The following is a 16,150-nucleotide window of genomic DNA, read 5'->3' as shown; positions in this document are numbered from 1 at the left end:
CACGGGGATCGTAGCGATCGCGTGCGTTGAGGATGAGTACCATGCAACGCAAGGCGACGTATACGAACGTGGGTCGAATGCGTTGTTTAATTAATTTACACAAAAGACGAACCAATTCAAACGGACGAGGCCGTGACGACCATCGAATTTTAATGAATATTTAGATTGTGAGTAACAAGATGAACCCCGTGAGAGCTTTGATGAATGTTCAAAATTGCAAAAATCACGTGAATATTATATCACGTAAGTTTATAGTTAGTATAATTTAATCATTTCAGATAATCGACACATTGTTCCCAGTGGTAAACTTGAATCAACCACGGCTTCCTGAGCGGCGACCAGATGGAGAACTGTCTACAAGAAATAGGCTACGGTGCCAACCCCCAGAACACACTGAAAGTCGACTACAGAGTCACAAGGCGTTATTCAACTGTATTCCAACTCGCATTCGAAGAGAGTCTTTGGAGTATAGATAGTTTTCAATCGGAGGATTTCTTAAATCAAAAATCGAATGTCCCGGAAGAGAAACTGCTCGATTTAACAGAAAAAGCCGACGTATTAGGAGTAAGAAACTTCTTGAAGGTAAGAATAATCTACAACACCACGCTGTTTCTAAAATTGAGATACACAACAATGAAAATGTATTATTCCACTTCTTTCATTAAATGTAATGTTATCAGTCATCAAAAGTCGGGATGCAGACACGTGGGGTAGATATGTTCTGTATCACATTAAAATACTATTCTCCTGGGAAGAAAATCTATTGATTTGTGTACAAGTTATCAGATTGTTTTTTTTCCTTCGATTTTTGATTTTCCAGCAAGAACCATACATCGACATAAACTATGAAGGTACCCGCCACTGCTATAAAGTCACAGCATTACAACTTGCTGCCGAGAACGATCACCTACATTTGATCGATTTGTTGCTAAGGAACGGAGCAGCCGAAATTGATGAAACAAGACTACTGAATCGTGAGTTCATTATTAGATTAAACCACAGTTTTGTCATTTTTAAAATTGATAACTCTCATATTTCCTAGATCTTTGCAAACATATACTTTTATAAGAGTGTGTCACATTTCATAATAGACCATTTTCCGTTCACTGCGAGAATCACGCGTTATGCGTGAAATCGAACGTAAAACAGGACAAACAAAGGTCATAGCGTCGTAGTCGCGTCAAACATCGCGTGCGATTCGACAAACGCGAAAGTATTTTGGGGACATTTCCATGATTAATAATGTGCTGTCCACATTTGATGATGGGCAATTCGATTAAGTAAGGGTATTCGGAAGCAATATTCCTCTGTCGAAGATCGGCCGGTCAATGTAAGCGATTTTTGCGGCAGACGTTCGACGCGCGTCTTTCATGCATCTCGCGAGATCTCGCAATTGTACGGAAAATCACCTATTAAATTTATTTAAATCAAATGTAAAAGCGAAACGCTGGTGATGAGAGTTGTATGGGATGGACGTGGTTTTAACTCTCTGCCACCAGTCTTTGTAGACTAACGCCACATAAAAAATATCTTGCTATACACATTAGTTTAATACTATAGAAAATCATAAAAAATATATATAACATCGTTTTTAATAACAGTGGATGACACGTGCGTGAGTAACAGTTTGCAACGCCTAAAGTATTATGCGGCTCTTTCCAGTCCTGCGTATATTTCCCTCACGAAGAAAAATGTCATAGCAACATCTTTTCACCTAAGATTGAAGCTAGAGAAAATGCGAATTCTGAGTGATTTTGAAGGCACATTTAAGGTCAGTTTATATATAGTTTAATAGTTAACTATTTTACAACTGTTCTACGCAAGATACCAGTAATAATAAGATATGGTGCTGCGCTTCATAACGAGTTCTCATTGTGAATTTATGTGGTCATGTCAGCAGTACGAATATGAAGAATTAATTAAGAAAATCGCAAAATTCCCGAGTCAGATTTTGTCATTTTGCAAAGACTCACCGGAAGTAGATGTGCTATTAGAAGGGCCACGGCAACAATGCACCAATCAAAGCAACTGTTATACTTGTGGTCAATACCCGGAAAAACGTTGGGGATTGTTACACAGTGCTGTGGATACCTATCAAAAAGAGGTAATTATGTAATTGTTTATGAATTGCGTTCGTGCACTAATTTATATTTCATGAGATTTAATTATATTACATGTATATAAAATTATTATTGTTTACAAGTAATGGTTTTTTCATGACAATTATCATCAATTCCACGCTCAAAATATTTTGATATGTCTATTATTTGTATATCATAATGAAAAACACATTTGCTTTACTTCTAAACAATATAGGAACGGTACACTTTAGATTTAAAGTGTAGGTCAAGGTGGCAACAATTATGGGCTGTACAGATCATAATAACCATTTCCAGCAGCATAGCATCCATGTTAATTTTTTTCTCATTATTCTTGTGGTTGTGGGTGACTGCTATAAGTACTATTTCGTATCGCTTTGATCATTTGACTTGAATAACGTGAACATTTGACTTGAACAAGTTGAATATTTGACTTGGACAACTTGAACATTTGACTTGAACAACTTGAGCATTTGACTTGGACAACTTGAACATTTGACTTGAACAACTTGAACATTTGACTTGGACAACTTGAACATTTGACTTGAACAACTTGAACATTTGACTTGGACAACTTGAACAATTTACTTTTACAACTTGAACATTTGACTTGAACAACGTGAACATTTGTCTTGAACAACTTGAACAATTGACTTGGACAACTTGAACATTTGACTTGAACAACTTAAGCATTTGACTTGAACAACTTGAACATTTGTTTGAACAACTTGAACAATTGACTTTTACAACTTGAACATTTGTCTTGAACAACTTGAACAATTGACTTGGACAACTTGAACATTTGACTTGAACAACTTAAGCATTTGACTTGAACAACTTGAACATTTGTCTTGAACAACGTGAACATTTGTCGTGAACAACTTGAACAATTGATTTGGACAACTTGAACATTTGTCTTGAACAACGTGAACATTTGTCTTGATCAACTTGAACATTTGACTTGAACAACGTGAACATTTGTCTTGAACAACTTGAACAATTGACTTGGACAACTTGAACATTTGACTTGAACAACTTGAGCATTTGACTTGGACAACTTGAACATTTGACTTGAACAACTTGAACATTTGACTTGGACAACTTGAACAATTGACTTTTACAACTTGAACATTTGTCTTGAACAACGTGAACATTTGACTTGAACAACTTGAACATTTGACTTGAACAACTTGAACATTTGACTTGGACAACTTGAACAATTGACTTGAACAACTTGAACATTTGACATGAACAACGTGAACATTTGTCTTGAACAACGTGAGCATTTGACTTGAACAACTTGAACAATTGACTTGAACAACTTGAACATTTGACTTTTACAACTTGAACATTTGTCTTGAACAACGTGAACATTTGTCTTGAACAACTTGAACAATTGACTTGGACAACTTGAACAATTGACTTTTACAACTTGAACATTTGTCTTGAACAACTTGAACATTTGTCTTGAACAACGTGAACATTTGACTAGAACAACTTGAACATTTGACTTGAACAACTTGAACAATTGACTTGAACAACTTGAACAATTGACTTGGACAACGTGAACATTTGACTTGAACAACGTGAACATTTGTCTTGAACAACTATTACATTTGTCTTGAACAACTTGAACAATTGACTTTTACAACTTGAACATTTGTCTTGAACAACGTGAACATTTGTCTTGAACAACTTGAACAATTGACTTTTACAACTTGAACATTTGTCTTGAACAATGTGAACATTTGACTTGAACAACTTGAACATTTGACTTGAACAACGTGAACATTTGACTTGGACAACTTGAACAATTGACTTTTACAACTTGAACATTTGTCTTGAACAACGTGAACATTTGACTTGAACAACTTGAACATTTGACTTGGACAACTTGAACAATTGACTTTTACAACTTGAACATTTGACTTGAACAACTTGAACAATTGACTTTTACAACTTGAACATTTGTCTTGAACAACGTGAACATTTGTCGTGAACAACTTGAACAATTGATTTGGACAACTTGAACATTTGTCTTGAACAACGTGAACATTTGTCTTGAACAACTTGAACATTTGTCTTGAACAACTTGAACAATTGACTTTTACAACTTGAACATTTGTCTTGAACAACGTGAACATTTGTCTTGAACAACGTGAACATTTGACTTGAACAACTTGAACATTTGACTTGAACAACTTGAACATTTGACTTGGACAACTTGAACAATTGACTTGAACAACTTGAACATTTGACTTGAACAACGTGGACATTTGTCTTGAACAACGTGAGCATTTGACTTGAACAACTTGAACAATTGACTTGAACAACTTGAACATTTGACTTGAACAACTTGAACATTTGACTTTTAAAACTTGAACATTTGTCTTGAACAACGTGAACATTTGTCTTGAACAACTTGAACAATTGACTTGGACAACTTGAACAATTGACTTTTACAACTTGAACATTTGTCTTGAACAACGTGAACATTTGACTAGAACAACTTGAACATTTGACTTGAACAACTTGAACAATTGACTTGAACAACTTGAACAATTGACTTGGACAACGTGAACATTTGACTTGAACAACGTGAACATTTGTCTTGAACAACTATTACATTTGTCTTGAACAACTTGAACAATTGACTTTTACAACTTGAACATTTGTCTTGAACAACGTGAACATTTGTCTTGAACAACTTGAACAATTGACTTTTACAACTTGAACATTTGTCTTGAACAACGTGAACATTTGACTTGAACAACTTGAACATTTGACTTGAACAACGTGAACATTTGACTTGGACAACTTGAACAATTGACTTTTACAACTTGAACATTTGTCTTGAACAACGTGAACATTTGACTTGAACAACTTGAACATTTGACTTGGACAACTTGAACAATTGACTTTTACAACTTGAACATTTGACTTGAACAACGTGAACATTTGACTTGAACAACGTGAACATTTGTCTTGAACAACTTGAACAATTGACTTGGACAACTTGAACAATTGACTTTTACAACTTGAACATTTGTCTTGAACAACTTGAACATTTGTCTTGAACAACGTGAACATTTGACTAGAACAACTTGAACATTTGACTTGAACAACTTGAACAATTGACTTGAACAACTATTACATTTGTCTTGAACAACTTGAACAATTGACTTTTACAACTTGAACATTTGTCTTGAACAACGTGAACATTTGTCTTGAACAACTTGAACAATTGACTTTTACAACTTGAACATTTGTCTTGAACAATGTGAACATTTGACTTGAACAACTTGAACATTTGACTTGAACAACGTGAACATTTGACTTGGACAACTTGAACAATTGACTTTTACAACTTGAACATTTGTCTTGAACAACGTGAACATTTGACTTGAACAACTTGAACATTTGACTTGGACAACTTGAACAATTGACTTTTACAACTTGAACATTTGACTTGAACAACTTGAACAATTGACTTGGACAACGTGAACATTTGACTTGAACAACGTGAACATTTGTCTTGAACAACTATTACATTTGTCTTGAACAACTTGAACAATTGACTTTTACAACTTGAACATTTGTCTTGAACAACGTGAACATTTGTCTTGAACAACTTGAACAATTGACTTTTACAACTTGAACATTTGTCTTGAACAACGTGAACATTTGACTTGAACAACTTGAACATTTGACTTGAACAACGTGAACATTTGACTTGGACAACTTGAACAATTGACTTTTACAACTTGAACATTTGTCTTGAACAACGTGAACATTTGACTTGAACAACTTGAACATTTGACTTGGACAACTTGAACAATTGACTTTTACAACTTGAACATTTGACTTGAACAACGTGAACATTTGACTTGAACAACGTGAACATTTGTCTTGAACAACTTGAACAATTGACTTGGACAACTTGAACAATTGACTTTTACAACTTGAACATTTGTCTTGAACAACTTGAACATTTGTCTTGAACAACGTGAACATTTGACTAGAACAACTTGAACATTTGACTTGAACAACTTGAACAATTGACTTGAACAACTATTACATTTGTCTTGAACAACTTGAACAATTGACTTTTACAACTTGAACATTTGTCTTGAACAACGTGAACATTTGTCTTGAACAACTTGAACAATTGACTTTTACAACTTGAACATTTGTCTTGAACAATGTGAACATTTGACTTGAACAACTTGAACATTTGACTTGAACAACGTGAACATTTGACTTGGACAACTTGAACAATTGACTTTTACAACTTGAACATTTGTCTTGAACAACGTGAACATTTGACTTGAACAACTTGAACATTTGACTTGGACAACTTGAACAATTGACTTTTACAACTTGAACATTTGACTTGAACAACTTGAACAATTGACTTTTACAACTTGAACATTTGTCTTGAACAACGTGAACATTTGTCGTGAACAACTTGAACAATTGATTTGGACAACTTGAACATTTGTCTTGAACAACGTGAACATTTGTCTTGAACAACTTGAACATTTGTCTTGAACAACTTGAACAATTGACTTTTACAACTTGAACATTTGTCTTGAACAACGTGAACATTTGTCTTGAACAACGTGAACATTTGACTTGAACAACTTGAACATTTGACTTGAACAACTTGAACATTTGACTTGGACAACTTGAACAATTGACTTGAACAACTTGAACATTTGACTTGAACAACGTGGACATTTGTCTTGAACAACGTGAGCATTTGACTTGAACAACTTGAACAATTGACTTGAACAACTTGAACATTTGACTTGAACAACTTGAACATTTGACTTTTAAAACTTGAACATTTGTCTTGAACAACGTGAACATTTGTCTTGAACAACTTGAACAATTGACTTGGACAACTTGAACAATTGACTTTTACAACTTGAACATTTGTCTTGAACAACTTGAACATTTGTCTTGAACAACGTGAACATTTGACTAGAACAACTTGAACATTTGACTTGAACAACTTGAACAATTGACTTGAACAACTTGAACAATTGACTTGGACAACGTGAACATTTGACTTGAACAACGTGAACATTTATTTGTCTTGAACAACTATTACATTTGTCTTGAACAACTTGAACAATTGACTTTTACAACTTGAACATTTGTCTTGAACAACGTGAACATTTGTCTTGAACAACTTGAACAATTGACTTTTACAACTTGAACATTTGTCTTGAACAACGTGAACATTTGTCTTGAACAACTTGAACAATTGACTTTTACAACTTGAACATTTGTCTTGAACAACGTGAACATTTGACTTGAACAACTTGAACATTTGACTTGAACAACGTGAACATTTGACTTGGACAACTTGAACAATTGACTTTTACAACTTGAACATTTGTCTTGAACAACGTGAACATTTGACTTGAACAACTTGAACATTTGACTTGGACAACTTGAACAATTGACTTTTACAACTTGAACATTTGACTTGAACAACTTGAACATTTGACTTGAACAACTTGAACAATTGACTTTTACAACTTGAACATTTGTCTTGAACAACGTGAACATTTGTCGTGAACAACTTGAACAATTGATTTGGACAACTTGAACATTTGTCTTGAACAACGTGAACATTTGTCTTGAACAACTTGAACATTTGTCTTGAACAACTTGAACAATTTACTTTTACAACTTGAACATTTGTCTTGAACAGCGTGAACATTTGTCGTGAACAACGTGAACATTTGACTTGAACAACGTGAACATTTGACTTGAACAACTTGAACATTTGACTTGAACAACTTGAACAATTGACTTGAACAACTTGAACAATTGACTTGGACAACGTGAACATTTGACTTGAACAACGTGAACATTTGTCTTGAACAACTTGAACATTTGTCTTGAACAACTTGAACAATTGACTTTTACAACTTGAACATTTGTCTTGAACAACGTGAACATTTGTCGTGAACAACTTGAACAATTGATTTGGACAACTTGAACATTTGTCTTGAACAACGTGAACATTTGTCTTGAACAACTTGAACAATTGACTTGAACAACTTGAACAATTGACTTTTACAACTTGAACATTTGTCTTGAACAACGTGAACATTTGACTTGAACAACGTGAACATTTGACTTGAACAACTTGAACAATTGACTTGGACAACGTGAACATTTGACTTGAACAACGTGAACATTTGTCTTGAATAACGTGAACATTTGACTTGAACAACTTGAACATTTGACTTGGACAACTTGAACAATTGACTTTTACAACTTGAACATTTGTCTTGAACAACTTGAACATTTGACTTGAACAACGTGAACATTAGACTTGGACAACTTGAACAATTGACTTTTACAACTTGAACATTTGTCTTGAACAACGTGAACATACAACTTGAACATTTGTCTTGGACAACTAGAACAATTGACTTTTACAACTTGAACATTTTTCTTGAACAACGTGAACATTTGACTTGAACACCGTGAACATTTGGCTTGGACTACTTAAACATTTGACTTGGACAACTTGAACATTTGACTTGAACAACTTGAACAATTGACTTTTACAACTTGAACAATTGTCTTGAACAACGTGAACATTTGACTTGAACAACTTGAACATTTGACTTGAACAACGTGAACATTTGACTTGGACAACATGAACAATTGACTTTTACAACTTGAACATTTGACTTGAACAACGTGAACATTTGTCTTGAACAACGTGAACATTTGAATTGAACAACTTGAACAATTGACTTGAACAACTTGAACATTTGACTTGAACAACTTGAACATTTGACTTGAACAACGTGAACATTTGACTTAAACACCGTGAACATTTGACCTGGACAACTTAAACATTTGACTTGGACATCTTGGACATTTGACTTGAACAACTTGAACATTTGACTTGAACTACTTGAACATTTGACTTGAACAACGTGAACATTTGACTTGAACAACTTGAACATTTGACTTGAACAACGTGAACATTTGACTAGGACAACATGAACAATTGACTTTTACAACTTGAACATTTGACTTGAACAACGTGAACATTTGTCTTGAACAACGTGAACATTTGACTTGAACAACTTGGACATTTGACTTGAACAACTTGAACAATTGACTTTTACAACTTGAACATTTGTCTTGAACAACGTGAACATTTGTCGTGAACAACTTGAACAATTGATTTGGACAACTTGAACATTTGTCTTGAACAACGTGAACATTTGTCTTGAACAACTTGAACAATTGACTTGAACAACTTGAACAATTGACTTTTACAACTTGAACATTTGTCTTGAACAACGTGAACATTTGGCTTGAACAACGTGAACATTTGACTTGAACTACTTGAACATTTGACTTGAACAACTTGAACAATTGACTTGAACAACTTGAACAATTGACTTGGACAACGTGAACATTTGACTTGAACAACGTGAACATTTGTCTTGAACAACTTGAACATTTGTCTTGAACAACTTGAACAATTGACTTTTACAACTTGAACATTTGTCTTGAACAACGTGAACATTTGTCGTGAACAACTTGAACAATTGATTTGGACAACTTGAACATTTGTCTTGAACAACGTGAACATTTGTCTTGAACAACTTGAACAATTGACTTGAACAACTTGAACAATTGACTTTTACAACTTGAACATTTGACTTGAACAACGTGAACATTTGACTTGAACAACTTGAACATTTGACTTGAACAACTTGAACAATTGACTTGAACAACTTGAACAATTGACTTGGACAACGTGAACATTTGACTTGAACAACGTGAACATTTGTCTTGAACAACGTGAACATTTGACTTGAACAACTTGAACATTTGACTTGGACAACTTGAACAATTGACTTTTACAACTTGAACATTTGTCTTGAAAAACGTGAACAATTTGTCTTGAACAACTTGAACAATTGACTTAGACAACTTGAACAATTGACTTTTACAACTTGAACATTTGTCTTGAACAACGTGAACATTTGACTTGAACAACTTGAACATTTGACTTGAACAACGTGAACATTAGACTTGGACAACTTGAACAATTGACTTTTACAACTTGAACATTTGTCTTGAACAACGTGAACATACAACTTGAACAACTTGAACATTTGACTTGGACAACTAGAACAATTGACTTTTACAACTTGAACATTTTTCTTGAACAACGTGAACATTTGACTTGAACAACTTGAGCATTTGACTTGAACAACGTGAACATTTGACTTGAACAACTTGAACATTTGACTTGAACAACTTGAACAATTGACTTGAACAACTTGAACAATTGACTTGGACAACGTGAACATTTGACTTGAACAACGTGAACATTTGTCTTGAACAACGTGAACATTTGACTTGAACAACTTGAACATTTGACTTGGACAACTTGAACAATTGACTTTTACAACTTGAACATTTGTCTTGAAAAACGTGAACAATTTGTCTTGAACAACTTGAACAATTGACTTAGACAACTTGAACAATTGACTTTTACAACTTGAACATTTGTCTTGAACAACGTGAACATTTGACTTGAACAACTTGAACATTTGACTTGAACAACGTGAACATTAGACTTGGACAACTTGAACAATTGACTTTTACAACTTGAACATTTGTCTTGAACAACGTGAACATACAACTTGAACAACTTGAACATTTGACTTGGACAACTAGAACAATTGACTTTTACAACTTGAACATTTTTCTTGAACAACGTGAACATTTGACTTGAACAACTTGAGCATTTGACTTGGACAACTTGAACAATTGACTTTTACAACTTGAACATTTGAATTGAACAACGTGAACATTTGACTTGAACACCGTGAACATTTGGCTTGGACAACTTAAACATTTGACTTGGACAACTTGAACATTTGACTTGAACAACTTGAACAATTGACTTTTACAACTTGAACATTTGTCTTGAACAACGTGAACATTTGACTTGAACAACTTGAACATTTGACTTGAACAACGTGAACATTTGACTTGGACAACATGAACAATTGACTTTTACAACTTGAACATTTGACTTGAACAACGTGAACATTTGTCTTGAACAACGTGAACATTTGACTTGAACAACTTGAACAATTGACTTGAACAACTTGAACATTTGACTTGAACAACTTGAACATTTGACTTGAACAACGTGAACATTTGACTTAAACGCCGTGAACATTTGACCTGGACAACTTAAACATTTGACTTGGACATCTTGGACATTTGACTTGAACAACTTGAACATTTGACTTGAACTACTTGAACATTTGACTTGAACAACGTGAACATTTGACTTGAACAACTTGAACATTTGACTTGAACAACGTGAACATTTGACTTGGACAACATGAACAATTGACTTTTACAACTTGAACATTTGACTTGAACAACGTGAACATTTGTCTTGAACAACGTGAACATTTGACTTGAACAACTTGGTCATTTGACTTGAACAACGTGAACAATTGACTTGAACAACTTGAACATTTGACTTGAACAACGTGAACATTTGACTTGAGCAACTTGAATATTTGACTTGAACAACTTGAACATTTGACTTGAACAACGTGAACATTTGACTTGAACAACTTGAATATTTGACTTGAACAACTTGAACATTTGACTTGAACTTTTGGTTAACATCTGATGGCCTAAGTCACATTCTATATGATAGACCACAGCATGCAAACGACTCCTGACACCTAATTGAAGACCCAACAACCACAGAGAAGGTCACAATTTCCAGGAAGCAGAAAGACTTGAGTCTTAGGTCTTGTCACCTATCAAGCAGTAAACCCTGGTTGATTTTAACAAGGTTGCTTTCTGATTTACTTTTATGTTTTAGCCCACAGCTTAATTGCGATCACATGTGAGGCATAATATAATAATAATAATATTATTATATAACACATGTTAAATAAATTATACAGAGTCTGACTTCCTTTCTTATACAGATCATTCTCATACATTCATTGGTGAATACAATTTATTGTATTTTACAGTTTGTGTCAGAGTACAACTGCCAGCAAGCAATAGCTATTGAATGGATGAAGGGGCAGCCGAAATGGTGTCGGGAGTTTGGCTTTGGTTGGTCTATGGTGAGACTACCATACGAGATTCTCATATTCGGATTTCTCCAACCGGTTCTTGCAATGATCGCAATCGTGTGGCCATATAGCAAAATCGCTGAATACGTCTTCCTCCCAAGAACATCTTTTATGATGGAAACCTTCTCGTTTCTCATTTTCTTGGCGATTCACATCAAGAAAAGTATAACCTTACTTCACTCAGGTTCAAACAAGAATGCGGCCATCAATGTCATTGACTTTGAGCATTTTGTTAGCACTTCGTTGCCGATGATGTACCACTTTCTGTGGGTGATAGGTTCCTTTTTGAAAGAATATAATGTAATCAGATATCGTGGTCTCAAACAATACCTCATCGATGTATGGAGACTCACCTATATATTTTGGCTGGTTATGCTTCTCGCACTTTACACCAAGGTCGGCGTGGACATCATTGTTGTACATGACTTGTCAACAACCAGTATGCGCCCACTTGCCTGCTTTACTATTACTATAGGTGTCCTGCAAGGAATGCGATTACTGGAGAACAGCTATTTCCTAGGTAAGATGCTGCTCTCCTTTCAGAAGATGGTTCCCGATGTAATACGCTTCTTCTGCGCATTCTTGCTGATAGGAACCTCCTTTGCTTTTGGATTGTTTCTTTTATATGATGATATACCTGGTGAACATTTACGCTACAAAGGGTACGTTGAACATAATGTTCCTATATGTCGCACATTCTACCAGTCAAGCGCTTCACTGCATGTAACTAGTCAGGAATGTGACAATAAATTACATACAACAAACATTTTTTTTTCCTTGCAGATTTGATTATATGATAGCAAAACTATTCTGGGCACTATTCGGAGTACACGACATCGCGTCTCTGTCCATCATTGATTCCTGCTCTCCAAATACGTCATCAACCACGAACGATTCGGTGAACGGCGACTCCCATCTGACGTACGATGAACTTATGCCTCTAGAGCAGTCTGGTAAACTCATGTACTCGATATACTGTGTGACTGTTATTCTAGTCTTTCTAAACGTGATCATTGCAATGATGTCTGACACGTACTCGAAAGTTCAGGTAAACATAGCCAAGACAGCATAATGTAAATATGTATGGGACGCCGCGCTGCGACGCGTCGGATATGGGTCTCATGCGATGCATCACTCTCCGTTAAAGCAACATGTACATTACACAAACCACGACAAATGTGACGAATTCAAGTCGTTAGTAATGTAATATATTATTTACGCCATGACACGAATTTCGTAACATGTGAAAATGTTGGACAGCTATATATGTACGAAAATACGTTGAAAAGAAATATTTATCACACTGGATATTGTCTTTTAACGATCTTAGATTCAGTGACGGGGGAGTCGTTACCTGCGCATGCATTAGATGGCCATAGCGTCTACCCATGCGCCTTAGCGTGTGTTGTTATCGTCGCTTGGAAAACAACTCCCACGCGTGCGCAGGTGACGACCCTCCCGCTTCAATCAGAAAAAATGCACTGGATATAATATTACTCCATCCTTCAAAAATCGAAACAATTGCATGGTTTAGTTGATTGTACAAGCAAATCAGATTGCAACAGCATATAGAAATTCCAAATTCTTAGACGCAAACACAGTTTTAGTTTTCAGTTGCTCTCAGTGATTATAACATATTCGTACATTCATACATTTGTCATCGATTATATACTTGAAATGTCTCTTAGGAGGAAATTGACACTGAATGGAAGTTTGTGCGCACGCGTCATTGGATGCATTATATTGATAGTGGAGTCAGATGGAACCTGTGTCCTCCCTATAATATCATCGCCTGGCCATGGTTCGCTTTCCTTAATCACTGGACAAGGTGTCGATGTGGCAAACAGATACAGGTTTCGGAACACCAGGTATAGTGACTTTATAAACAGTGGAAACAAATATAATATAATTTGGGGTTATTTGCATAGTATAGCATGTACTAAAAACTAATTATGGAGTTATCATTTCAGGTGAAGGCAAGTTTTGCGAGACCCGGACTCACGTATGAAAAGGTGATTGGAAATTCATAGTATAGATTTAATCGACATTTATGTCGCAGCGTAAGTTGGTATGGAACTATTATCATTGTATGAGTTACTTCAATTACACATTGTAGATACGAATGATATTTGTTTGCACATCCTTATTACAATTAAGGTTGAGCGCTTCTCGCGAGATTTTTTATGCTAGATCATAACGCAATATCAATATTTTGTATAAAATTCTGTCTACAATTATTCATTTTAGTATGAGTCAACAGTGTCTGAACTTTTTTGGTTCACTGTCAATCTGACTTTTTGAGAAAAACGGTAAAATAATACGAATAAAATGCTATTTTATCAACTGCAGTGTATAGACCACAATGAAAACACATTCCACGTTAAGGTAGTTTGCTGCCATTAAAAAATACTCAGAAATACTTGAAATCTAGCAAGAAGAGTTGGGTTACTGTAATGTTCGAAATTCTGAAATAATGCCCCCCAGAAAAATGATCAAAATGCGTTTTATGAATAGTTTACAATGTTTTCCTATGGCAGAAACATTACATTATATATCACAATTTTGTTCGGGGACCAATGCTAAAAAAGTGATGTGTAGTGTTATGAGGGCTATATATGGCTGTGACGAAAAATTGAAGAATTTTGAATATTAGTGTAATTATTCATGAAATAATGTGTTCACGCGGAATCCTATAGAAAACGTTTCAAATAGCCGCTTTTAGATTATTTTGCATATGTTTTCTTAGAAACACATCCTTCTTTCTTCTTTTTTTCTTTAAATATGTATGACGTGAATGATTTACTGTGATTATTTTTTCCATGTTTAAATGGTATCGAACTACTAAACCCCGCTGAAAACATTAATTTTTTTAATAGACATCAAAGAGTACCATGTAAGACATTGTGTATCTTTTTGTCACCGAGCAAAATTGTGAGATACATCCTTGCCATAGGAAACAATATTAAATACCCTGCAAACAGAGAAAACATGTTATTTTCTCTGAACTGAGTACGGTGATTCCTATATTTTTATTTCATTTCCTTAATCCTCGTGATTGATATATCCAATATGTGAAAATAAAGAAAATGATAATATTTTTACTTTTGTGTAGCATTCTAACTTAAGTTAATTTCCAATTTGTTTTTCTTCTAGCTGACCAAGTTACTTCTATGTCGCTACTTCCAAGCCCGTGACGAAAGTGTAGCATACCCGCCAACTAAGGATGCATGTACCTCAACTGAAACCAGACGAGAACAATTTTTTAAATACAGTTGACTATTCGCAATACCTACTTAGAAAAAAATGCCATGTTCCATACGACGAGACAGACAAGTATAGATGCATGGACACATGGACGAACAGACATACGGGTGAATGATGATGCATAATTGATAGATACAACATTTGTAAAACAAAAGAATTTACATTTATTTTACAGTTAATTGTGATGGTGTTAGGGGATAGCTTTGCTTAAAGTTGTTAGTAATTAATGACCATATGTCACCATAATAGAAGTAAATATGGTATCTAAATGAAGGAATATTTGTGACAAATGTGCTGGTTGTAACTAAACTCTTGTGAAATCAATATTGCCAAAACAATACGGTAAACACTTTTAGAAATATATTACAAATGAATCATACTTTTGTTTGTATGTATTGCATCGTATAAGTTTACCGAATCATGATTTTATTTTGATATACACATGGTTTTAAGTTGATATAAATATGATTTTAAGTTGGTATAAAATAAGTTAATATAAATACGATAACACGTACATAGAAACACATCTTTCTCGTTGTTATGAGTATGTGAATCAAACAATACAACGGATATACAATTTATTTATACAATATATTTATAATATATTTATAA

General features: G+C 34.5%; 1 protein-coding gene across 1 annotated transcript; it reads left to right on the top strand.

Annotated features, from left to right (window-relative positions):
- Window positions 1-342: 342 nt before the first annotated feature.
- On the top strand, window positions 343-15,550 carry LOC102810037 (short transient receptor potential channel 5-like). Its single transcript, XM_085501882.1, has 9 exons — window positions 343-582; window positions 821-974; window positions 1,602-1,771; window positions 1,901-2,104; window positions 12,170-12,936; window positions 13,058-13,322; window positions 13,963-14,142; window positions 14,245-14,286; window positions 15,428-15,550. The coding sequence occupies exons 1-9, from the start codon at window positions 343-345 to the stop codon at window positions 15,548-15,550; spliced, it is 2,145 nt and encodes a 714-aa protein (XP_085358008.1).
- The last annotated feature ends 600 nt before the right edge of the window (window positions 15,551-16,150 follow it).

The sequence above is a fragment of the Saccoglossus kowalevskii genome, chromosome 7, assembly GCF_978046115.1.
Source record: "Saccoglossus kowalevskii chromosome 7, keSacKowa6.1, whole genome shotgun sequence".
In the NCBI taxonomy this organism is placed as follows: domain Eukaryota; kingdom Metazoa; phylum Hemichordata; class Enteropneusta; family Harrimaniidae; genus Saccoglossus; species Saccoglossus kowalevskii.
Note: the sequence above shows the minus strand (reverse complement) of the source record. Positions and strands in the feature narration are given on the sequence as shown.

What these genes read in the sequence shown, in the direction of transcription:
- LOC102810037 (XM_085501882.1), top strand. Translation starts at nt 343, where the DNA reads ATGGAGAACTGTCTACAAGAAATAGGCTACGGTGCCAACCCCCAGAAC. An exon ending in GAGTAAGAAACTTCTTGAAG is followed by an intron (nt 583 to 820) that starts GTAAGAATAATC and finishes TTGATTTTCCAG; the next exon opens with CAAGAACCATACATCGACAT. An exon ending in TGAAACAAGACTACTGAATC is followed by an intron (nt 975 to 1,601) that starts GTGAGTTCATTA and finishes TTTTAATAACAG; the next exon opens with TGGATGACACGTGCGTGAGT.